Source organism: Diabrotica undecimpunctata, chromosome 4, assembly GCF_040954645.1.
Source record: "Diabrotica undecimpunctata isolate CICGRU chromosome 4, icDiaUnde3, whole genome shotgun sequence".
NCBI classification, from domain to species: domain Eukaryota; kingdom Metazoa; phylum Arthropoda; class Insecta; order Coleoptera; family Chrysomelidae; genus Diabrotica; species Diabrotica undecimpunctata.
The window spans coordinates 74104867-74130322 of NC_092806.1; the positions used below are offsets into that span (position 1 = coordinate 74104867).

Sequence of the window (25456 nt, forward strand, 5' to 3'; positions counted from 1 at the left end):
TAAACTTGTTTTCTAGTTATAATCAATTAATAACTGAAAAAAAGCGTATAATTACGATTTTCAAGGCTCAAAAACACAAGCAAAAAATATTATTTTTGAATTCACCAAGGACCTAAATTTCAAGCTCAAACCTTGTTCTATCATTTCCCGATAAGAATTTTGGGCTTATTTCACTTTGAAACATTGTTTTTTAATCGTTAATGAGGCGCTTATCACAGAACGGTGTTCGGGATGCGGCGTGTATAAGAGAGAGAAACAAGATCTATGGAATAAATGTTTGGTGGTTTGAATTCACATTGTACCAATGAGCGCCCGCCCTGCCATACGCGCTTCATTACCAATTAAAAAATGTTGTAGAATAAAATAAGCCCAGAATTTTCATCGGGAGCTTATAGAAGAAAGCTCGAACTTGAATTTAGTCACTTGATGATTTCAAAATAATATTTTTTAATCTTCTTTTTAAGCCTTCAACATCGTTCATTTTGCGTTTATTAAGTTTTAAATTGGAGCAAAATTATGGGCAAAGCATAGCGATTTTTAATATTATTTTTAAGTATACATAGGGTCCTGTAATGGATCCTATATTCTCTTTTTCCAATTCGACAATACAGAATTTTATTATTCTATATAAATAAATTTAGAAACTATCATTATTTTTAGTTCAAAAATTTAAATGAATTCGACACCACATTGATCAATGTATCATTCCCCATTGATCAAGAATTTGTAAGATGACCTAGTTTTGTTGCAATTGATAATTTTTTTAATTAGATTTGTTTCATGTCAATTTAAGTACATCACCCGTCTTCTTAATGGAGGGGGGGGGTTTGCTCACATCTAGAGTCATACCAAGGTATTTTGCTTTAACTGTAGCTGTATTCTAATTGTGTTCCATTAATGTAGACTGGTTTTTATGTAATCTGGTTGTTTGTAAAATTCGATTTTCCGTTTTATATCAAGTATAATACATACCCCAAAGTTTCTAATTTTCTTCATTTATGAGTACATGTTTTACTCCAAACATGTCAGTTAATCAAATACGATTTAAGAAGATTATAGAAATTATCAGAGGTGAAAGATCTTTAAGTTATGGAAAATGCCTTGATTCCATATGCTGTAAAATATCTGTTTAACATAAAAAAAGGGACAAGACACACCTTTGTTTTATAGTGTTTCTCAATGACATTTGTAAGTTGATGCACTTAATCAATTGCTGAGTGGCTATTACTAAAACCAAATTGAGAGGTGTTTCAATATCAGTTTCACGAACAATTTGGAGATTTGAGTATTAAATTCTTTAACGTAACTTTATTAAGTCTCTTGGATTTTTATATTAACTTTCTTAACTTGAAATAAATATCACTCGTATTGGCTTAGAATATAAGGAGAATATACTTAAAATATTTTATATAATCGGTTAATCAGATTAACGGGATGTGCCCTACGATGTAGTCAAATCTTGAATCAAAATGGGGTCACCGTATTAGGATAAAGGTCATCTTTAAATGAGGAGGATTTAGATTCCCAATCTGATAAAGGTCGCTTCAGAAATTGTAGAAAGTTGGATTACCAATGGTATAAACTTGGATTCCCAAAGATACCCTAATCAGATGAGAAAATATAAAATCAAATACGCGAAAAAATCAAAAGATACAAGTATAACAAAGATACAAAAAAGATCTTAATCTTTACATCTTGATGCACAACGGAAAATGAATAGAATAGAGAATATAGACGGTAATTACAAAAAGTTACCGTTACTTGGCGTCGTTCTGGGTGACCGGAATAGATAGAACTTTACTTGGCCTAACGATATATTTTATGGTAAATGCTTTAAACGGATTGTGTGACTTGTTTAAAGGGATTTATTTGAATATTTTCTAACAAAAGTAAAGGGACAAAAGCGGTAGCTTTAGCGGCTTATGTGAAAGAGATTAGCACGGTCAGAAATTAGTTGTTGAGAACATTTTAGAAAACTTAAAGGTATATATAAAGTTTTTTAAAAAAATTATTAAAATAAACGAAAATTAGACAAAATATAATAATCAGCTTTTTGGTACGTTCCAAATTTTATAATAAGAATCAGATACAAGAAAAGAATTAATATAAAAAAATTAATTTTAGACAAAAATCTGGAAGCATGCTTTCATGGTTTTAAATCAAGTTCAAGGTTGTTATTGTAGCCCGTACTTCTAATATTGCGTATCATATCTCAATATTTGTTTTCATTCGTTTTAGTTCAAATTTTCATTTTTGTTATATATTTATTTTTTGTTTTGTCTTTATTGTTTTTATTATATTTTTTGGAAATTATTTTAAGTCTATATTTCAATGTATATATACAGTTTATGTGCTAGATATTTGCACAAGTATGACATAATTCACGAATTATTTTTATGTTATGTCTCTTTACTACTCACGGGAACTATGTCCATACACAACAGCATACATCGAACAAAGACAGACATAGGACGATGGTCGGTAATTGATTCACCTACTACTGGCAATTTAAGTTTTGATTTGACTTAAATATTCAATCCTTTTTTGTACTCAGATTATACATATTTATTAACAAACACTTGTTATAACGACTAACCGTTACTTTCGTGTTTGATTTATTAGGGTAGGAATTTACTTATTAGCTAATGACGAATAATATAATAATTATTTTAACTTCTTAATCGACATTTAGTTGTTTAAATATGGCTAAAACCACGTCAACGGAGTGATATAAAAATTTTTTTATTGGTTTTTATTTTTAGAGTATACCTGGGAAACCTTGGTAGAATATATCTACGTTTTTGTATGAATTCAATATCGTTGTAATCTAGGCCCTTCTCTGACAGAATGTTAAAAATCACTGTGATTCAACAGATATATACTTAATTTTGCTGATCTTTACATTTTTTATTAGTACAGATAATCCAAATATATCTTCCATATTTCCGTTTCCCCCTCGAAAATCAAACTGTTCGCCTTTTCAGTCCATTTCACATTTTCTATATATTTGAAAGTGAATTATTTTAGTTACCTCCCAAAAAATCGTTCATTTTAGATTTATTGTACATAAAATACGACGGAACAATTTTTAAACAAAGGATAATAATTGAAACAAACTTTTTGAGGGTCTTGGGCTAAAACTGTTAATTGCATTTGAAAAGAATTTGAAAGAAGCTTTCAGATGAGATATTGCTGAATAATAACAATTACAATAATTTCACAAATTGTTGACAGTTTGTCTTTTTTTAATGATAGCCTCATAATAACTAATTAGAATGCATAGAAAAATGTTCACACAATAATGTTTCATTTGTTAAAATATGTATACGTAATTTTGTACTACGAAATATGATAAAATAGGTTTTTACCGTTTTTCGGTGTTTTCGCGTTTTTTAGCATTGTTCGTGTTTTTAGCATTTTTCGTTTTATTCAGATTTTTCAGTGTTTTTTGCGTTTGTCAGCATGTTTACTGTTTTCAGGTTTTTTGGTGGTTTTTGCGTTTTTAAGTATTTTTCGTGTTTTTCGGTGTTTTTCGTTGTTTTTTGTGTTTTTCAGGTTTTTCGGTGTTTTTCGCGTTTTTCAGTCATTTTCGTGTTTTTAGCATTTTTCGGTGTTTTTCGCGTTTTTTAGCAAGTTTGGCTACTGTTGTACACCATCACAAATAATTTAAAACTCGTATTTTGAATTTGTTTGAACGAGCCCCTGGTTGTGGTACACCTGATAGTAGTGATAGGTCGAGGACAAACTCGGGGAGAGAAAGGCACACTTATTATCCATATTTTTAACTACAAAGTAAATAAGTGTATCATTTTACGTCATATCATAAGTTTTCCAGTAACTTATCCCGTACCGGTCGGATAAGTAAGAATATGTCAAACAAGGTAGCAGATACGAAGATAGCTGAGAAAGTGCAAAAGAAAACAAACTAAGATTTTTATGCATGTAATAAGCAAACAACATAAACATTTACAAAAAACCAATATTAGTATTTAGAGAAAATTTTGCCTCATTTAAAATTATCATCGTCCCCTATTTAAGATTTTCATTATTAATTATTGCCTGTATATCCATACTTTCACGAACCATTAATATTAATATTATTCAACTGAAACAAAATGTTAATGGCACAATCGCCTCCATGCGTTTTTTTGTTTGTCGTTCCAATAGTTTTGTACCTTTTTGTTGTTATACCAAACGGAAGAAAGATGTTATCGATTATTATGATTCAATAACCGAAAGTACAATTTAATTTATTAAACAATGATGTATTTCCCAGTTAAGGCACCACCCATTATTATACATATTTTTCCGGTATTTGCATGCCAATACTACTATCTATACGGAGATCTGGTTTAGCTATTAATTTATAAAAGGAAAATAATTACAAAACTACAGAGGCGTAGAATACACAATTTATAGTCAAACAATATGAGGTGAATAAAATATATATTGTTCCAAATTAAACATAATATGTAAATATCATGGTATAATATGGAATTATTTATAGGTTTTTTATAATCAATAACACTACAAAAGAATTACAACTTTTTGCCCAAATCTATCTACGGAAGTTATTTATCTTTATAAATAAAATATTTTATTTTGTATCTATTAAGTATCTAAGCTATGCGCCAACAGACCGTTCAAATCAACAAGTTAAAGATTCCTTTTATGGAGAGTTATCAAACATTTGTAATAAAATAAAAAGTCATCAAGAAGTAATACTGTTAGGAAACCTAAATGCCAGAGTAGGTTCTGAAATAGACGATGACGTGGTGGGACGGCACGGAGAAATAGGTAAAAATGGTTCAGGGGACAGCTTAATTAAGTTCTGTCAACTTTTTCGTTTAAAAGTAATGAATACCCAATTCCAACATAAGGATATTTATAAATACACTTGGGAACGACCTTCACTCCAACAGAAGTCGATCATAGACTATATAATAATGAGACAGAAATCAAAATTTAAGTGCCAAGACTGCAGAGTAAAAAGAGGATCTAACTGTGCGACAAATCACTACTTTCTTTTAGCTATTCTTTTGCGTCCCTTTAAACAATACTACAAACAGAACACCGCCGAAAGTGAGAGAAACAATACTACACAGTACAAAACGGAGAGATATAAATTGCACATTTTATTCCAACCAAGTATTAAACATCTTTTTTAATTTAGATTAAAAAGGGATAACTAAATGAGATGGAAAGAAATATGAATGAAGAACAAGAATACAATAACCTCAAAACGATAATAAAAAAATTGCTTATGAAGTATTAGGAACAGAGAATAACGACAAAAAACACCACGAACCACCACGGATGACAGAAAACGTAAAAGAAATAATATAAGAAAAAAACAAAATATATAAGAAATGGCTAACAAATAAAACATCTAGCAATAGAGTAACATATCAAAGGAAACAAGGAGAAGTGCACAATCAAATAAAAGAAGCAAAAAAAAATTTTTGGGAACAAAAATGTGTTTAAGTTGAAAATTTAATTGGTGGTTATCAGACTACGGAAGCATGGAGAACTATCACTAATCTAAAGAAAAACACCTTAAGCAACTTAATTCCTATAGAAAAGTGGGAAAATCACTATAAAAATTTACTCCGAGTCCAGATTGGAATATATGGGAGACGAATACAGTATGGAGAGACAAACAAATAGTAACATTAATACTACTAACAACGAGGTCCGTACTGCGTTAATTAAAATGAAAAACGGGCGATCTTCAGGACCTGGCAATATTGTTGTAGAGTTACTTAAAGCAGGAGGTCTACTCCTAATAGAACAAATAACTTTTCTAATGATTCAATGCTGCCAACAAATTAAAGTACCATCTGAATGGAACCGCTCACCAAGTGTCCATCTTTAAAAATGGTAATCGAAAAGATCCTAACTGCTACAGAGGATACCTACTTTCGGGAGATTGTTTGGAAAGATAATAAATGGAAAAATACAAGATGATGTAGGACATCTAATTAGCGAAGACCAAAGTGGATTTACGCCTGGTAGATCTTGCCCTGATAACTTGTTTATACTCCAACAATTAATGGAAAAAAGTTCCAAGTATGATACAGTTCCAAGACTTAAATTGTGGCAAGCTTTACAACAACTCGGCATTAGTCCATACCTTTTAGGAATAGTCACAGAAGTATACAGAGATAACACTACTTACCTAAAAATCGAAAATATACTATCAGAGCCAATAAAAGTAACTAAAGGACTAAGACAAGGATGCAGCATGTCACCCTTACTGTTAAATTTATATATTGAGACAGTCCTCCAAAATTGAAAAAACTACTGCCAGTGAATGGGAATCCCCATAGGAAATGACGTACTGTTTTCCCTGAACTTTGTGGATGACCAAGTCGTCCTAGCTCAAAATTCTTATGATCTAGAATTTATGATAAAGCGTCTATACAGAGAATATGTAAAATGGGGGTTACAAGTTAGCATGAGGAAAATAAAATATTTAGTTATCAATTCAGATGCAAGGTTTGAAGTGTTGATAGACGAGGACTTAGAAATCAAACAAGTGGAAAAATTTAAATATTTAGGTGCACTAATTGATAAGAACGGCTTGAGAGAACCCGAAATTAAACACCAAATTAATCAGGGACGCAAAATTGTAGGATGTCTGAACTCCTTATGGTGGGATCGCAACATTTCCAAAAGGAAATGGGATGTGGGTTCAAAAAGGAAAAAAAAAGAATAGGGCAAACCACGGTTGAATCAGTGTTATGGCAGAGTTGAAACCTTTGTTATGGCTCTGAAGTATGAACAATTAATGCAGACCTGAAGGGAAGATTGTTGGCAGTTGAAATGGATTATTTGAGAAGAAGTTCTAGAACATCAAGGCTGGAAAGGAAGACCAACGAATCTATAAGAAATAACATGAATACTACAGAAACGGTCATTGACAGAATATAAAGAAGAGGTTTAAAATGGTTTGGACAGCTATTAAGAATGCCTGACGAACGTTGGCCCCAAAAACTTTACAGATGGAAGCCCCCTGGAAGAAGAAAAAGAGGTAGACATCGACGCTCATGGAATGAAGGAATTAGAAGAGCGATGGAATCGAGCGGTTTGGAGAAGGAGCTTGCTTTAGACCGGGAGGATTGGCGGAGGAGAACGGCTCTAGTATTCTAGTATTTTAGTCTTTATATTTTTGTATGCATTTTTAAAAAGTCTGTTTGCATATTATATTTTTGCGCCTTCCGGTTGAAACAATGAACAAACATGACAGAATTCACTATCTTTGACGTGCGAATTTCAATCAAAATATTGGATTAATATTAGATTTTATACGTTTGAAATTTTAATCTTTCGGCTAGCGCTTTGCTTGAACCATGAATTTATCTGTTAAAATTTTTATTTGTTTAGAAATCCACATTCTTTTTACCCCAGCCTATCTGTGAATATCGATTTCACTTAAAAATCCTATACAGGTTTTTAAAGTTTCTAAAAAGTATTATGAGGGATAGCTGATGACAAATCCATGAAGATACAAAGCTGATTTTGCCATGCTTTGTTTAAAAATTTATAAAAAGTGAAAATATAATTTTTGCGTACAAAATATTTTTTATAAACTTTAGAGAAAAATGGTTCAAATAAAATTTGTAGCCTTGGTAGTCTCTAAATTAAAATATATAAACAATTGACTGAGATAATTGCATTGCAATAATTTATAAATGCTAATAATTTTGTTTTTTTACATAATGGCAAGTAATTTAACGGCTTAAAATTGTGGCAATTAATCAGTTATGGAAGTGTGCTAGATTTCAGCCAGATCGACCAAATAGCTTATAAGTTATTTAATTTGTTTAACCCGGAGAGCGATCATTTAAACAATTGTACTTACCCAGTGACTCTAAAGGTATTTAGCAGATTGCAATTGATTCTTTGACCTATTCCTATAACCAATAGGAAACAAGGTTTTTTTCTTAAAATCATATTTCCATTGTTAATTAACATTAAGAGCTAAAAATTGAACATCTAGGTAAAAGATGAAGACCTAAATTTTAAGATCCAATTTATAGGTGGTATATATAGAGAAAATATGAAAGGTTATAACCCGTTAAAGTGGTGAGAACTTTCCGAGCTCCGTTTTTTCAGAAGAGAATTTTAAATTGAATCGCACTGGAAAAATTTTCAACATCTCTGCTTCTATAGCATTGGGCTACTTTTATCCCCCGGAATAATCAGAAAATCTCGGAAAAATAAATGTATTACTTTTTTCCATCAAAAACTTTACTATTATTTCGTAAGAAATATTTAAATTTTATTAATTACTGTGTATTATTTATATAAAAATATAATACTAATAATTATACATGAATACTTTTAAAGGTGTTTATTTAAATTAAAATATAAAGCGACTTATTTTTTAAGAAATTTTTACACTCTCTGAATCAATGGCATTAAAATAAATTTTGAAACAAATCTTTACAAGAAGAATTGTTAATAATTATTGTATATTTATATAAATAATGTACAGTAATCAATAAATTCTAAATATATCGATACTTTTTTATCGAAAAATTTAACTACTTAATTGATTTTTCCTGGATTTTCTGATTTTCCCGGAAGGTGAAAATAGCACAGTTCTTATTTTTTTAGTGAGCTACGGCAATTTAAAAAATAATAAATAAGGTTCTACGTGCCATAAAAACTGAGATATAGCAAATTTTTTAAGCGCGATGCAATGCGAAGTTGCATTCTAAAAAAAAACGAAGCTCAAACCGGCGATATTTTATCGGCTGCATCTTCGTCGTTTAGATCACTATAAAAGGTTATACCTTTTGTAGTCTTTCTCAGTATATGCCATCTATAAAATCAAATTTAGATCAGCTCTTAAGGTAATAAACAATGGAAATATTCCATATTGGTTCGTGTTTTTTCAAATATTGTGTTTTTTCACCATCTTTTCAGTAAGCCTACTTATAAACACGTGACATAAAATTGATCAAAGTTATTATTATCATACAGAGTCACTGTTTGGGCAAGTACAGTTTTTTAAATAGTCGCTCTCCGGAATAAACAAATTGAATAACTTACAAAGTATTTGGTCGATCTAGCTGAGATTGAGCACAGTTCGATAACTCATTACTACCCATATTTAAGAGTAGTTATGTTAAATGCCATTATGCCAATAATAAAATTATTAACATTTATAAATTACTCAAAAAGAAACCTTTTGTCATCAATCTCGGTGAATTGTTTATGTATTTTAATTTAGAAACTCGTAAAATTAAAGGTATTTCATGATCCACAGCTTTCATTTGAATTATTTTTCTATAAAATGTTAAAAAACGTTTTATATGCAAAAAATGATTTTTTTATTTTTTATAATTAAAACAAAAAACAGAGCAAAATCAGCTGTACGTGTTCACGGATTTGTCATAAGCTACATCTTATATACTTATACTCCAGTCGTCAGAGACGAAAATGCCACTGAACCTCTAAAAATTATACGAACAAACTGAATTTGGCAGAGACTATTAATTTTAGGATCCCAAAAAAGATGCAAAAAAGTTTGCCACTTTTACCCCCGGGCTTCCCCTGAAACCCCCTCGAAGGAGGGTAAAAAAGCAAAAAAATCGATTTACCAAGAATCTGTACATCGTAGAAAAAAATATTTTAAATAAAACATGTAGCTGAAATAATTTTAAACAAAAATGTTTATAAGCAGTTTTTGGTGTAAAATAAACCGTTCTCTTAGAAACAACGCTGGAAGCGACCGTCGATTTTGCATATCAGTTACGCGCGCGATATCAATGTTCAATAAAATTTGTATCAGCTCGACGGTAAAAATTCGATATCTTTTGATTCAAGTGACCTATTGATAAAAATCAAGATGCGTTTTAAAGGTAAAGAGTTCAGCTTTTGTATGCAGTTTTTGTATTTTGCCGCAAATAAACTCAGATTTTATATAGGTGTTAAATAAATAAACGTGGCGCGATTTTTGAACAATATATCCCTTTCATTGATTGACCACTATGAAGTTTCGATTATTAGAGCCTTACCTTTAAAACATACAGCATGAAATTTTAGTTTTGAGTTTTGGCAACAAATGTGAGGCATTTGAAATATGCTTAAAAAACACTGGATTTAAACTTTCATACAACAAACGATCTAAAACATGTAAAGGTTATTTTTCAATTACACTGGTACGTTTTTCAAAAGAACCAGAATTCTGTTATAAACTACACCCAAAACCGTCTTCTTAAATGCATATCTCGTGACGTGCGATCGTTTTAAATTTCAAATGCCTCATATTCGTTACCACAACTCAAATTTGAGATTTCATGTCATAAGTTTTAAAGATTGATCTCTAAAAATGGAAATTTTACTTTAACTGGTCAATGAAAGTGATCAATTTTATTGATCTCACGAGAATCATAAAAAATGGCAAAAATCGCGGCACGTTAATTTATTTAACATCTTTATAAAACCTGAGTTTATTCTCGACAAAAGATATCGAATTTTTACCGTCCCGAGTATACAAATTTTATTGAACATTGGTTTCGCGCGCGTAACCGACATATAAAATCGACGGTCGCTTTAAGCGTTGTTTCTAAGAGAACGGTTCATACTACACAAAAAATGCTCATAAATATTTTTGTTCAAAATTATCTCAGCTACATTTTTTATTTGAAAATCTTTTTCTGCGGTGTACAGATTCTTGGTAAATCGATTTTTTTTGCGTTTTTACCCCCCTGCGAGGATGGTTTTAGGAGGAAGCCCGGAGGTAAAAGTGGTAAACTTTTTTGCATCTTTCTGGTATCCCAAAAATTATTATTCTCTGCAAAATTCAGCTTGTTCGTATAATTTTTAGGGGCCAACTCTGGGGTCTCTGACGACTGGACTATTATAAAATCTTCAAAAACCTGTATAGGGTTTTTTCAGATGTTTATTTTTCTTTAATGGTCTTGTTCATTCTTATTTATTGATGATCTTTGGATTTGAAGGCGGCTTTAACGAAAAAAAAAAAAAAAAATAAATAAATTTACGGATTATTAATAAATAAATTGGGGAAGTTAGTTACATGTATCATGCTTTACTAGGATTTTATGCATTCCAGAAGGAATCTATTAACGGAACAAGTGCATATACTTTTGTATTTGCCGGCCCTTAGGATATGGTCCAAATATGAAACTTTTCGCTGTTTAGTGATGCTTAGCAGCTCTCTTTGGATATTAACTTTTCTTAGGAACTCTCCATTTATAAAATTGATAACTCATGAAATTTGGGAAACTTTTAAGATGCCAAATTTCGAGTGCAGTATTATTTTTAAACCATTAGATTGTATTAGTCCATGCAGTAGCTGTTCTAAAACACTCTCACTTATGTGAATCGTATGTGATCCTTGTTTTTTGCTATCGTTTTAAAACATTATAGGAAAGGATAATAATTCAAGTGTATGAGTACACTTTAAAAGGTGGGCTAACGTTTTTATTAAACAATTTGTGAAAAAAAAAAAATGAGGAAAATTTAATGTTTTTTCTCCTTTTTGTTATTATATCTCGGCAGCTGTACATTTTAGAAAAATGTTGTAACAACAAGAAAGTTTAACAATTAAATTTTCTATAAGACAAAATTGATTGCAAATTGAAAAAATAATTATTATTATTATTATTGCAAAATTAGCAAAATCAATTTAAAAAGGGTCAAATATCAATGTTTTTTCAATATTTTATTCAGGTATTTCAGAGCAACATAGAACTTTCAAAATTTACCTAAAAAACTTTGAAATATACAAAAACACCATACAAAATTTTATTACAATCGATTTAGTAGTCTTTGCAAAATAATTTTGCAGTCTAAATGTTTGAAAAAAGTTATTAACTTTTAGTTAATTTTCAAACTTATGCAAAAAAACACATTAAAAATCTAATAAACATTCAAAAGTTAGTAACCCTTTTCCAACGGAAAGAGTTATCATATTTGTAATACATATAAACTATGTTCGGTGTTGGTGATTTGAAACAAATTTGCAAAATTTATTTTTTAAATTAGATAGGTATATGTAATTTCATATTAAAATATAGTTTTAATTCCAAATAACTTTACATTTTATAGGAATTTTTGATATTGTGACATTTAAAGGCACTTTACTCTTGACCGAAATTTATATTTTTTGACATACCTCTTATAAGATTGATACATTTTGATATATAACTTTTTATAACAAATAACTTTTTTTTGTAAAATTAATAATTATTTACAAATTTCTTTATAAAAGGCATAATAAAAATAAAAAAAACCTTATCGGGCTACATCACAGAACGTTTTTGGAATAACTATTCCATCATCAGTGCTATCTGGATGTTCATGTTTAGAGCCTCTGAATACATGGGCAAAAACCCTGTAAATGTTATACGAAAATTAAAATTTAGGATATTTAAGTTACAATAGAAATTGACTACATGGCAACCTAAGACTTCACTGAGGTTGTTAGTCCTTAGACGAAGTGTCTGTGAGGATTTGTTGAGAGCAACTAAACTTCAGTTTCTTAGGAGTTAACTTAGGAGTTTGGTTAGGTTAGGCTAGGTTGAGTTAAATTTGTTTTATTTTTGGTTAGATTTGGTTATATTAGGTTAGGTTAGGTCTGATTTTGATTGTCGATATCATGGACCTAGAAAATAAATCACAAAAATACTTGCAAATTCATCAAGTTAACCAGAAATTCTTTTAATAAAAATTAATTTTGTAGGTATTCCTGAAAATAAATCAATTTTTTGTATCTTTTCAAATTTATCTCGATACCTCTTCGTCGTGAAATATTGTCATATTCAAACTCCGCAACTTTGACTTAAATATGAAAAATTTTAACAAAATCTACCACATACTACAAATAAAGTGTTCATTATCACTATATTGTCTATTACTGATAGTTTTCTTTCGTTTATCTCTTGATACGTCTCTGCTGATGGAAACTTAATTAAAATTATATCGAAAATATTTACAAGCTAAGAACATTCCTATTGTTGTTAATAAAAAATATTTTACTCGTGATATTAAAGGTCACGAAACGAATCAAAAATAATGGTAAGTATATGTAGTAACTGATAATCCTTGAACAAAGTGGTGAAACTAGGTGAAATCACAACATCAATACCAAGGCAGTACATGCATATAATACTTGTTTAATGGTCAGTCTTTGTTTCTTTGAAAGAATTAATCACTTTGCGTAAGCGTTTTAAAAATATACTAAATTAAGAACACTCACGTTATGAAAATCTGACAACAAACCAAATCTGTTTAGATGTTTTGATTTTTTAAAGATAAGCTATTAGCTGCAAATTTAATATATTATTTGAAAAGTAACTTTAAAAGAAATTTCTTAATAGTGCAAAAAAGTCTCGAATAATGTATGTACAGTGCGTGTCTAAAGTTCAGCCCACAAGTAATTTCTGAACCATAAAATTCAAATTAATAAATTAACCTCTAGATTCGGTTTATGATATTTTAGTTATGTAATTTTTCAAAATTAGGACACTTCAGTTATTAATGGTGACGGTGTGGAACCAATATGCGCTTGTCATAATAATTTTGGAGTCTCCAGTTTTTATGGAAACAGGAAACAGGAAAATGTTGAAACAGGAACAGGTCGACTTTTATTCCAATCTTCTTCTTTAAGTGGCGTCTCGCAATCGGAAGTTGGATATCATCATCACCATCTGTAGAGTTGTTCTATCTACCACTGCTCTGTAGAGATCTATTAAATTCCATCTAAACCAGTCTCTTAAATTTTTCACCTATGACACTATTTTTCTTCCTATAATCCTTCCTCCTCTTATCTTTCTCTGTATTATTAATCTTAGCATTTCATATCGCTGTCCCCTTATTAGGTATGCCAGATACTGTAACTTTCTTATTTTTATTGCATTTATTATTTCGTATTCTTTCACCATTTCTCGCAATACGTCCGTGTTAATTTTTTTCTCTGTCTATGCTATTCTGAGAATTCTTCTAATCTATAACACCACATTTCAAATAACTGTAGCTTATTTATGTGTTCTTGTTTTAGTGTCCAGCTTCAAGTCCATATTGTAGTATCGAAAATACGTACCATCTCAGAGCTCTTAATCTCAGTTCTAATCTACGGTCCTTATTGCAGATAATTGTTTTCATTTTTACAAAGACTTTTCTTGCTATTGTCCTTATTCATCCTGGCCTTTATTTCTATTGTTTTATCATTATTTTTTTAAATAGAGGTTCTCAAGTATTTGTATTTTTCAACCCTTTGTATCGGTACATCTCCCAAATGTATGTTTGTTTGTATATTTGTTTCCTTTGATGTATTTAGTGTTTTTAATATTCATTTTTAGGATATACGTTTCACTCTTATTTAGTAGTAATTGGAGATGTTCACCAGAGCTCCCCATAATCACTGTGTCATCTGCATATCTTATGTTGTTAATAGTTCTTCTGTTAATTAATAGTTCTTCAGCTTCAAATAGTAATTCTTCTTTAAAAATGGATTCAATATATACATTGAATAGTAATTGCGATATTATACAACCCTCTTGTCTATGTTTATTGTCTTTAGAATTTGTACTAATGTTACGTCTTACTTTGTCAAATGCTTTTTGAAAATCAACGTAACAAACATGCACATTCACATTTATATCCATGTATCTTCGAGCTATCACATTACCAGCAAATAATGCCTCTCTAGTTCCTGGTCTGTTTCTGAATCCAAACTATCATCTATTCCTTCCATGTATTCCAAAGTTCATGTATTATTTTCAAGTATAATTTGAGAACTTCACTTATTACTGATATTGTTCTATATTCACTGCAGTCTTTAGCTTTTGTATTTTTTGGGATAGCGTAATATGTGGAGAGTAACCACTGTTTCGGTATATATCCTGTTTTGTATATTGTGTTAAATTGTAATGTCTAAGGTTTAATCATTTAAGCATTTTAAGCTTTCTACCGGGATTTGTTCTGTACGTAATGTTTACCATTTTTGCTGTTTTTAATAAAATTTTAATTTCCCCTTTTAATATTCTTAAAATCACACCATTAGTCTAGGGGAAAAATAAGGTTTCGTGGCCGAATAAGGTCCATGATTTTTATGTATTTTGATCCACTGAATCCAAATCTACAACGCGAATATCCTAATTTTTGTACAGAAATTTGTTATTAACAATTTAAATGTTTAAACGAATATAACTAGTAAACTATTATTTTATTAAATAATTATTTAAAAGAATTCAAAAAGAAGGAGAAACATTTTATAAAACCACGATTGAGAGTAAAACATAGTTTTATATTTCTTAAACGAGTCAACAAGTACTTCGTTTTTCTTATATATATATATATATATATATATATATATATATATATATATATATATATTTATATGTATATATATATATATATATATATATATATATATATATATATATATAAAGATGGTGGTATTGACTGTTGATTTAAATATCAAGTGGTGATTCTTAAGGATGCAGTCTATTTGGCCCACAAGACAAAGAAAACTTTTTGACTCTTACTGATTTGAGTACCAGCTACTGCGATGGCCAAAAGTCATATTATTTAAAGCTGGCTTGAGGATGTAAATGTTGGTATCCACAAAATCGGCTAAATTTAAGCAATACTTACCACTACTAGTCCGTCTCCTTCGGTTCTTAGCAATATGGCCGCTTGATTTTCCTCATCTTGATAAAGTTCACCGATATCTTCGTTAGTCTGTAAGAAAACACTATTTTAATTTTTTTTAAATAATTAGTAGTATATAAAATGCGGACTTATAAAACAAAAATAAAAAATAAATATTTGATCAAACATTTGGTTTACAATAGAGGGTGGCAATATAAGAATAGTCGTTAAATGAATATCAAGAAGATGTTTGTTGAAATGTTTGCGTAAAGATATATGTATGTTGTTTGTGAGAAATCACACCGCTTTCTATTACGTCATTTGTTTAATTTTCTCTAAAATAATTTGGAAATTTATTTAGAATGTTTGATGGGTTCATATTAGTAAGTATGAAATATTTATAAGTTTAATTTTTCTTTATACACATCTTTAGTGGTTTTATGTGATTTTCCAGAAGCCTCTTAAACCCGAGTATTTTTGCAGTTACAAGTTGTTTCTTTTGTTAGGAATAATTTATATATTTTATATTTATAATTTGGTTTCTGTATACTGATTTTTAATAATTAACAATGTTTGCAGCTATTTTGCTAACTTTTATTAAGTTTGCTTTTTCTATTATGCTATTCTAGAGTTCATGAAACAACAACTAAATTATGCGATTCGTTCTTTTAGTTTTTCACGCTTAACTAATATGAAATGATATGAAAATCGCTTATGCTTAATAGTCTAAGATCCGATATACGAAAGATCTTCACCGATCTGTTTAATGGATAAAAATTATTTGATAGGTAATTTAGTATGTTAAAAATTATAAAAAACAAGAGTACCTTATATAATTTTATCCAGACTGTAATTAATTAATAAGTATAAAATAACTTTAAATACATTTTATTCAGTACAAAAATTTTATTATTCTAAACCATTTATATAAATATTACATTTTTAAAATATTGATTCCAGTTAAAGATTTTTATTTTACTTCTAATTCATCGGAACTAAAATTTTCATTATTGCCTTCGCTACATTCGCCATCCTCTTTTGTCATTTTGAGAAGAATGTTTTGCAGTTTCAAAGGTCTTTGGTCCACAATAAATTGTTTTGGTTTATATAATTACCTAAATATCAACCACAGTTTTCAGGCTACAGTGTTGTACATTCTGACTTAGTTGCATTAATCCACATGGAATTAACAAAAATAGTTTTTAAAATTTTTTGTTGTAAAGATAAAGCATGATGGTATAGTGTTGGGAGTCAAAACTTTTAAATTTTTCAAAAACTGTTCGTTGTCTTCGTTCATAAAAATTCGTTTTTTGCATCATTTATTCTGTTGCAGTTATTCACGGCATACATTTTCGAAGCAAACTCGTGAACAACATTCATTTTTTCATTAATAAATATGTCGGCTTCATCAGTTAACGTTGTAAAACCGGTTTGATACCATTCATTCTGAGAAAATATTTTGAACGGTTAAATTTTATCTTTATTATAAAATGCTACTCTATAATGGAAACGTGCATAAGCATGGAAAGCAGATAAACGTTGACATAATTTTGAACCCAACTTCAGAGCCAAATCGATGCAGTTGATGCAATCGAGGTGATGGTTATGAAGCTTTTTAGTTGCTGAATGGGCTAGCCAAATTGCGGACTGTGAAATTTTGTACATATTTCCAAGCAAAATCACCAAGATATCAGAATGTGAAGATCTAATTAAAACACTTGATCCAGGTGCAATTTTATGAGCGTGAAAAACAATCCACGTATCTGCTTCTTGCGTGCCTTTTTAAAACGATATTTTTTAAGGCTTTGTAAAAAATCTTTAGGTATAACTTGGTGAAGTCTTGAAATTTATATTAAATATAGAATTCCTTTCGAGCTTGACGTTCAGAATCTTTGATTGAGGGTGACAAATAACGGTCAAATATTTATTTTCTACGGCATTTGTAGAACAAAATTGTTATTAGTATTGATTCTGCAATTTTTTCAAATATTTGTGGTATAGAGTTACCAATGAGTTTAAGTAATAAAAGCCATCTATTATTTCTACGTTAATAATGCGGGTTCAATTATTTCGGTATTCGATTTCAAAGTTTTCGCAAATGTTGCTTTAGGAGTTTTCACTATTTCACCAGTACACGAAAAAAGTGCAGGCAGCATAGATGCGAGTGGAAAAGTCAAGCAATGTTATAGATTTTCTTTTGTATGCTAACTGCAGAAGTCGTCCATTTTCATTAACATCTTATTTTTATCTTTAGTCATGAGAACTCTTTTAATGTTTTGAGAAGCGATATTGATGATTTTGTTACATTTTATAGGTTTCTCAAATCTTCCAGGAGTTGAAGAGAAATTTGAAATAAACTCTAATTTTTGTTGACTGTCAGTTTCTTTGAAGTTCCGCAGAAAATCATCGGCTACTTCTTCAGACGTAGCTTTGCCAGTCGAAATATTAAACAACTGTTGGTAATCAATTGTATCATCAAATGAATCGTTTTTTTATTCTCTTTATGATACTATCCAAGTTTTTTGTGTCCTTTTAAATTTTGGTTTTCTGCAAAGAGTGTCAAGTATCATCTTTATTAGTTAATTCAATATTCTCTTTTACAGTTGATAATATTTTTGTCCTTATGCTGTGGCCGAGTACTCATGCTTTGTACTTACTATTAGTGTTAATTTTTTTTTGTTAAACTCACTAGTAAAATTTATAAAAACAGTCATTTTTTAATAATTGTGATTTAATTTTATAGTCTAGACAAAATAAATTCTATCGGGCACCTCTTGTTTTTTATAATTTTTAACATACTAAATTACGTATCAAATAATTTTTATAAATTAAACAGATCGGTGAAGGTCTTTGTTATATCGGATCCTCTACTATAATGTTTGTCAATAAACTAAGCTAGGACACTTTTTAATTCTGTGAATTTATACTTAATTGATATTTGACGATTATCATGTAGCTTTGAAATAAATACATAACATCAGAATATGAAAATTAATTATAGCCAAAAATTCTTTTTCTGCTTTGAGCTTTATGCAAATAACTTTACTCAATATTCGTTTTAGTAGTAGAAAAGTGTAATAAGTTACATATTTTTATTCAAAGGTAATATTAGTTCTCCTTGAGAAAACCAGCTTTATCAGGTCTAAGTTATTTCAGTTTTTTCTTATTTGTGTGTAATCTGTATAATTAATGTTACCGAACACACGTGAATGCAAAACTAGTGCATACTACTAAAAACCGTTAGCTTTATTTAATCATTAATTCATTTTATTTATTTAAAGTCGGTTAACAGTAATATGCTTCGCGTATTATATAAAAATAATTGAGTGGAAACTTAACCGAGCAGATCTCTGTAGGTACTTTACCACATTTTAATATATGTTTTAATTAATTAAAACATTTGACCAAACAACTATATATATATATATATATATATATATATATATATATATATATATATATATATATATATATATATATATATATTTATTATGAATTGCAAATTAAGTCCCTTATGATATTTTTTAAACTTTAATTAGCCTTAGGCTTAATTTTGCAAAACAAATAAATTTTTCTTAACTAATTTTTAATGTCAGGGCTATTTTTTATCGTTAATTTTTCTTTGACATGATTTTTGATTAAAAACTGACTATTGCTTCTTCTTCTTTGCGTGCCATATCAGAATTATCCGATGTTGGCGATCACCATTGCAAAGACTTCTCGATCTTCTTCTGCAATATGGAATAATTGTCCTGCATTTGACATCTGAGTCCATTCACGAATGTTTTTTAACCACGAAACTTTTTTTCTTCCTACACCCTTATAAAGAGAATTGATTATGATTGAATTAAGTGATATTTAATATATATATATATATATATATATATATATATATATATATATATATATATATATATATATATATATATATATATATATATATATATATATATATATATATATTTATATATAATGAAGTTACCACTCTTAGCTTCTTAGTTGCTGTCAGTGAAATGAGAACAGGTAGGAAACAGGTAGGTTCTCATTTCACTGACAGCAACTAAGAAGCTAAGAGTGGTAACTTCATTATATATATATATATATATATATATATATATATATATATATATTTTAAATATCAATTAATTCAATCATAATCAATTTAATGATGTTACCCAAAGTTAAAATCAAATTTAATTAATAATATACTGTTGGAAGTGTATCTTATGATCTTTTTAGTTTTCTGAAAATTAATGCTTTTTACTAAGTTTTTTACATATTTTTTATATACATGTACAATTACCACATGTTCTTTTGCTGTGCTAAGTTTGAGTGAATTTATAAACCGTATTTAGTTTCAATTAATTGTTTATACAACATAATGTTATAATGTCCATTTTCATAAGCTTCTTTACATATTTAATATCATTGACTGCTACATATCTTTTTAAGGTAACACACTTATAACAACTTTTCTATGGATGATTGGTTTTTCATATTGTTCTTTTTAGATGAACTGATAATGCTTTTTGATTAAAAAGCGAAACGTCTTCAATAAATAGATGAAGTAGCCACCTTCTTTGTCTTTTATTTCTCCACTTTGACCGAAAAACCCACCACTCTTCGAGTATTCCTTAATTTATATAAATATATATATATATATATATATATATATATATATATATATATATATATATATATATATATATATATATAAATAATTCCTCGGTTCTGTTTTGAGGGTTTTTGAATTGGCATTATAATCATGGAGCAATTCCATATCCACTATCTCCAAGAAGGCAAAAATTGCCTCTAAACCTATGTAAAATTTGATAGATCGAACTTTGTTTCCAAATCCTTGAATCGTAAACACTTCCAGGCTACTGAGTGTCCACACTTGTAATCACTTGTATATACTTTTTTGGAATCAGGTCATTTTTATCGATCTAAAAATGTCCTAAAATACAGGGTGTTACATTTAAAAAAAGAGCCGATGACGTCATCACTGTAATGTGTATCAGCTTATATAATGAAATTTTATTGTAAAATGTAGAACATTAAATTTAAAAATCGTCGTGTTTTAGATTTTTAAAGGCTTTTCATTTAGGAAATATCGAATTTATTCCATACTTTACGGGCACACTGTATAATCCAATAACAAACGTTATTTTATCCATTTGAAATATGTGTGTTCTATTATAACATCTTGTGTAACATTTTCTTAATGTGACATACTCAATTTTGAGCGTAGCCAACTCCTTACACTGTTATACTATAGCAGACATCTGTTAAAAATTCTAATAAATACTTGGAATGTCTCTTTATTTAAGTGTCTTTTCCGTTTTTAACTGTTGCTCCAATTCTTAAAGGTGCTCCATCAGTAAAACAATATTGAGAAATGTTCCGTCAATATTGGCTTTTCTTTATTATTTTTATTAATAAATTATAATTAATTATTTAAAAGTTAATTTTGTAAATGTTTTAAACCAAAAAGTATGATAAGCAATAGCTGACTAATTCCAGTACTTTTCTGCAACTGTGACCAAAATGTCATCTCTTGCTATGGATTTATAATTTGTGAAATGCTGTTTTCACTAAAACGATGCTGTTTTCCTAATTGGTTTTCAATATTTGGAAATATCCAGATGCTGCATGCCCAGAATGAGATTATTTTGCGTAAATGTAAAACATAGAGGTATACATTCCATCTGCTAGATCTCTGCACAAGTAGACATTATTCACGAATTACTTTTTATACTACGTCTCTTTTCTACTCTCAGAATCTAAAACGATGAACTTAAGCCGCCTGTCAATATATTCTAATATATGAAATATTTTTAAGGGCCACAAGGAAATTGAATACTTGTAGTTGGCAGTACACCATGAATCACAAAAAATTTTATTTAAAAACTTCTTTATAAAAGGTATATTAATATAAAATTATTATTAATATTAATAATAATATTAATATTTTTTTTTATTAATATATCTTTTATTAAGGAATTTTTTAAATAAAAATTTTTATTTTCAAGGACTTTTATTTTTAGCCCTTATTTAAGGGTTTTTCAAGGGCTTTATACCAGGCTTACCAGGTATGCCTGGTATAAAATAAAAAGAAAATAATCATATTCGTTTATAGCCAGACCAATCTATCTGAGGGTTTATAAATGGCTGTACGAAATATAGTATATAACATGTACCAACAAAGTAAGTAATAATTTTTTCAATGTGAATTTGAAATAAATAGGCGAGCGGTTTACCCCTCAAAAGACGCTTAGAAACAGAATATACCGACTAAAATTCTTTTTGCATTTCTAATGCACCAAACGTTTTTTATTCGATTCTATATATTTTTCCAAGATGAAATGTATTTTTTTTTATTTTTACAAGTGGGCCGGCAATTGTTATTAACAAATAACTAATACAAAAAAGAAATTTCACCGAATTTCTGCGGAATTAATTTTTTTTGGTGTATCTCATCAAAATAAACACTTTTTCTCTCCTGATAATTTTTCGAAAAATGCTTCCTTTTCGAGTAATTTGCATTTTTTTGTTGAAAAAATGCCTTAATTAGTGATTTTTGGGATTTTTTTTCTAAAAAACTACTAAATGAATTGCAATTCTACAAATAGCTTTATAATCTTTAAACCGTCGAGTACAAGTAATAATATTTTGACAAGGATAATTTTTTTCTCTCTTGCTAAAAACGTGGACCCAAATATTTCGAATATCGTCGCCTTAAAGTGTTAACCTGCTAAGTCCACATTTTAGGCAAAATGAGTTTTTACCATCTTCAAAATAGTATTTATTTTGTCTATCGATTAGTTAAACAGTTAAGTCACATTTTTTATCTAAAACCTAAAATATTATATGATTTGTATACCAGCTAACTCCGATTGCTTTGATTTTCCCGCGTAAACACAGCTAAGTCCTTGACAGCCATGCATTTAGTAAAACTTGACCTGACAAGTATAATTACGCTTTGCACCGGTGTCAGTTTTTCCTAAAGTTTTATAATTATTTGAGTGATTTATTGAAGGTAAGTGTACATGTGTATTAAATGGTTAATTTTTGTTAAATTTGGTTAAAAAATGTGTTACTAGTTTCACGATAAACCTTGTTTCTTTCCATTAAGGGACTTAGCAGTTTTTCTGTGCAAATATTGTTATACAAACCAGCATATAGCAGCTTTTCATCAATTAAAAAAGCAAAAAGAGTGGAACTAAGTAATCATTTTAGGAAAATGTTTAATTATATTTACTGTTGGAACAAGATTCAATAGAAAAAAATATTTATAATCATTTTGAAAGTTGACCATCAATTCCTGATTTTTGTTTAATGTTTATATTCGTTAATGGCTCTCACACTTCAGTGAAATGTCATAGTCTTGGTATTCGAAAACCCCATAAAACATTACTACCTACAACTTTTTTGTAACATAATATCTCTTGTGTAAATATTTTCGGTTATTGATAAAAATTCATTGATATTTAATATAATAGTCATGAGGTTTTTTTTATTTTAGATGTCACGTTCTAGGCGGATGATAGAAATGGTACAAACAACACACATAGATAACTTTGAAGATGAAAATCAAAAAGTTCACCTCAATGAACATACAGACTTTACTGTGGAAGCAAACGAAGCAAGTAATAATCTTGAAGTTACTGAAAATGTTGAACTAATTTTTGTTGATCTACTGTCTACTTCCAACTCATTAAATAATAGTATTAATATAATAGAGATTCCCTGCCAAAATCAACCACCTGAAAGTACCGATGAATTAAGCTACTTGAACCCGTACCAGATGTATGATGCAAGAAATGAAAACGATGATACAGCCTCGGATATAGCGATACCAATAACCGAAGCCTTTGACGAATTAAGATACTCAAACGAGAGCCAGAACCAGATGGTTGGAAACCCCAACAGACACGAAAACGAAGAGATACCAATATCGGAAGTCAACAACCTCAAGGAAAATGATGAGGATCAAAATCAGTTCCAAAGTTCTACTAGAGAATCAACGATATCAGGAATATCTGATGATAGCAAAGTCAATATTAATTTAGTTCCATATTCGGACACAGATTCAACTTCTTCTTTAGATGAACCTAAAAGAAAAAGTAAAAAACGGAAAAAACGTTTCCAAGTCCAGGAGGCTACATGGTTTAGTCAGAAAAACAAAAAATTAAGAGAAAGTGGTAAACCTTATTTTGGCAGAGTGAAACAAGATGAAAAATGGTCTTATGATAATCCTAAAGAAGCACGGGTTATGAAACCAAGATGCAAATGTGCATCGAAAGAAAGAGGTCTTATGAAATGTTCTTTGACCAGTGAACATGAAAGGCAACGTATTTTCAAGTCATTTTGGCAAATGTCTTGGGGAGAAAAAAAAGTTTTTATTAATAATCAGGTTAAATCTGTAACGACCAAAAGGCATCGGAACCGAAAAAAAGAAAACGAGACCAAAAGAGGACAAACTTTAGAATATTTTCTACCGGTTCAAGAAGAAAGTTTTAGAGTATGTAGAACCATGTTTCTTAATACTGTTGTAATTGGTCGCTGAAAAATTCTTAGCTGGAAAAGTTCTTATGGAGTATGTGCTCCAAGCATTATACGCAAGTCGACCCGTGAAGTGAGGCCTTTCATAAATCGCCGTGAATGCTTGCTGCAATTTTTAGATTCGTTACCTGTTATGGAGTCTCATTATTGCAGCTCAACATCTCAAAAAAAATATCTTTTGGCTGAATGGCAGTCTCGGCAAAGTGTTTATGAATTTTATAGCAAGGATTGGTGCAAATCGCGGAAAGAAAAGCCCCTTTCGATAGCATCGTTTTCTAAAACCTTCGATGAAAAGAACTTTGCACTTTTCCGCCCTAAAAAAGATGAATGTGAAAAGTGTGTGAGCTATAGGGTTGGACAACTTTCGGAAGAAGAATTTAAAAGTCACGTACAGAGGAAAGTAGAAGCAAGAGAAGAAAAAGAGAAAGATAAAAAGGAGAAACAAAATGTTTTCACAGCAGATTTGCAAGCCGTGTTGATGGCACCAAAATCAAAAGTTTACACAATATACTACAAAACAAAGCTCCAAGTACATAATCTCTGTTTCTATAACTTAGTGAATTCCGATGCCTATTGTTTCATATGGAACGAATGTGAAGGAGGTCTTGGTTCTGAGGAGTTTGCAAGTATTTGGATGTATTTCATAGAACAGAAAATTTTGCCCAGTGTCCCTCATTCTGTAGAAGGGACTGATGAAAGAAACACCATTATAATGTATACGGACGGTTGTGGGTACCAAAATAGGAACGCTGTTATGGCCAATGTTCTGTTGAATCTAGCAATCACTCATAATGTAATAATAGAACAAAAGTACCTTGAATCTGGCCATACGCAGATGGAAGTCGATTCTGTTCATGCAGCCATCGAACAAAAGCTCAAAGATAAAGTCATTAACTTACCAGCGGATTACGTACCTATCTGTCAAAAAGCAAGAAAAAAGTCTACTCCCTACCAAGTAAAATATTTAACACATGATTTTTTCAAAAATTTTGATTCAATTCAGCGTTATAAAACAATTAGACCAGGAAGAGGCAAAGGTGATTTAAAAGTTACAAATATTCGTGCTCTGAGGTATACACCTGAAGGTGAAATTTATTATAAAGCCAGCTTTGCTGATCAATGGAAAACAATTCCTCAACGGAAGAACAACAAAATTAATTCACATTCTTGGGACCAATTGAAGCGACTATACCTGGAAAGACGTAAAATAACGGCCAAAAAATATGAAGACCTTCAGGCAATCAAGAAAACATTGTCGGCA

General features: G+C 29.7%; 1 protein-coding gene across 5 annotated transcripts in view; it reads right to left on the reverse strand.

Moving 5' to 3' along the window:
• sona (sol narae metalloprotease) overlaps nucleotides 1–25456 on the reverse strand; it is a 382088-nt gene that overhangs the window by 85348 nt on the left and 271284 nt on the right. For all 5 annotated transcript variants that reach the window (XM_072529755.1, XM_072529750.1, XM_072529754.1 and 2 more), the window contains one exon: nucleotides 15634–15720. In XM_072529755.1, coding sequence (XP_072385856.1) covers nucleotides 15634–15720 — 87 coding nt within the window. The remainder of the gene's footprint in view (nucleotides 1–15633; nucleotides 15721–25456) is intronic.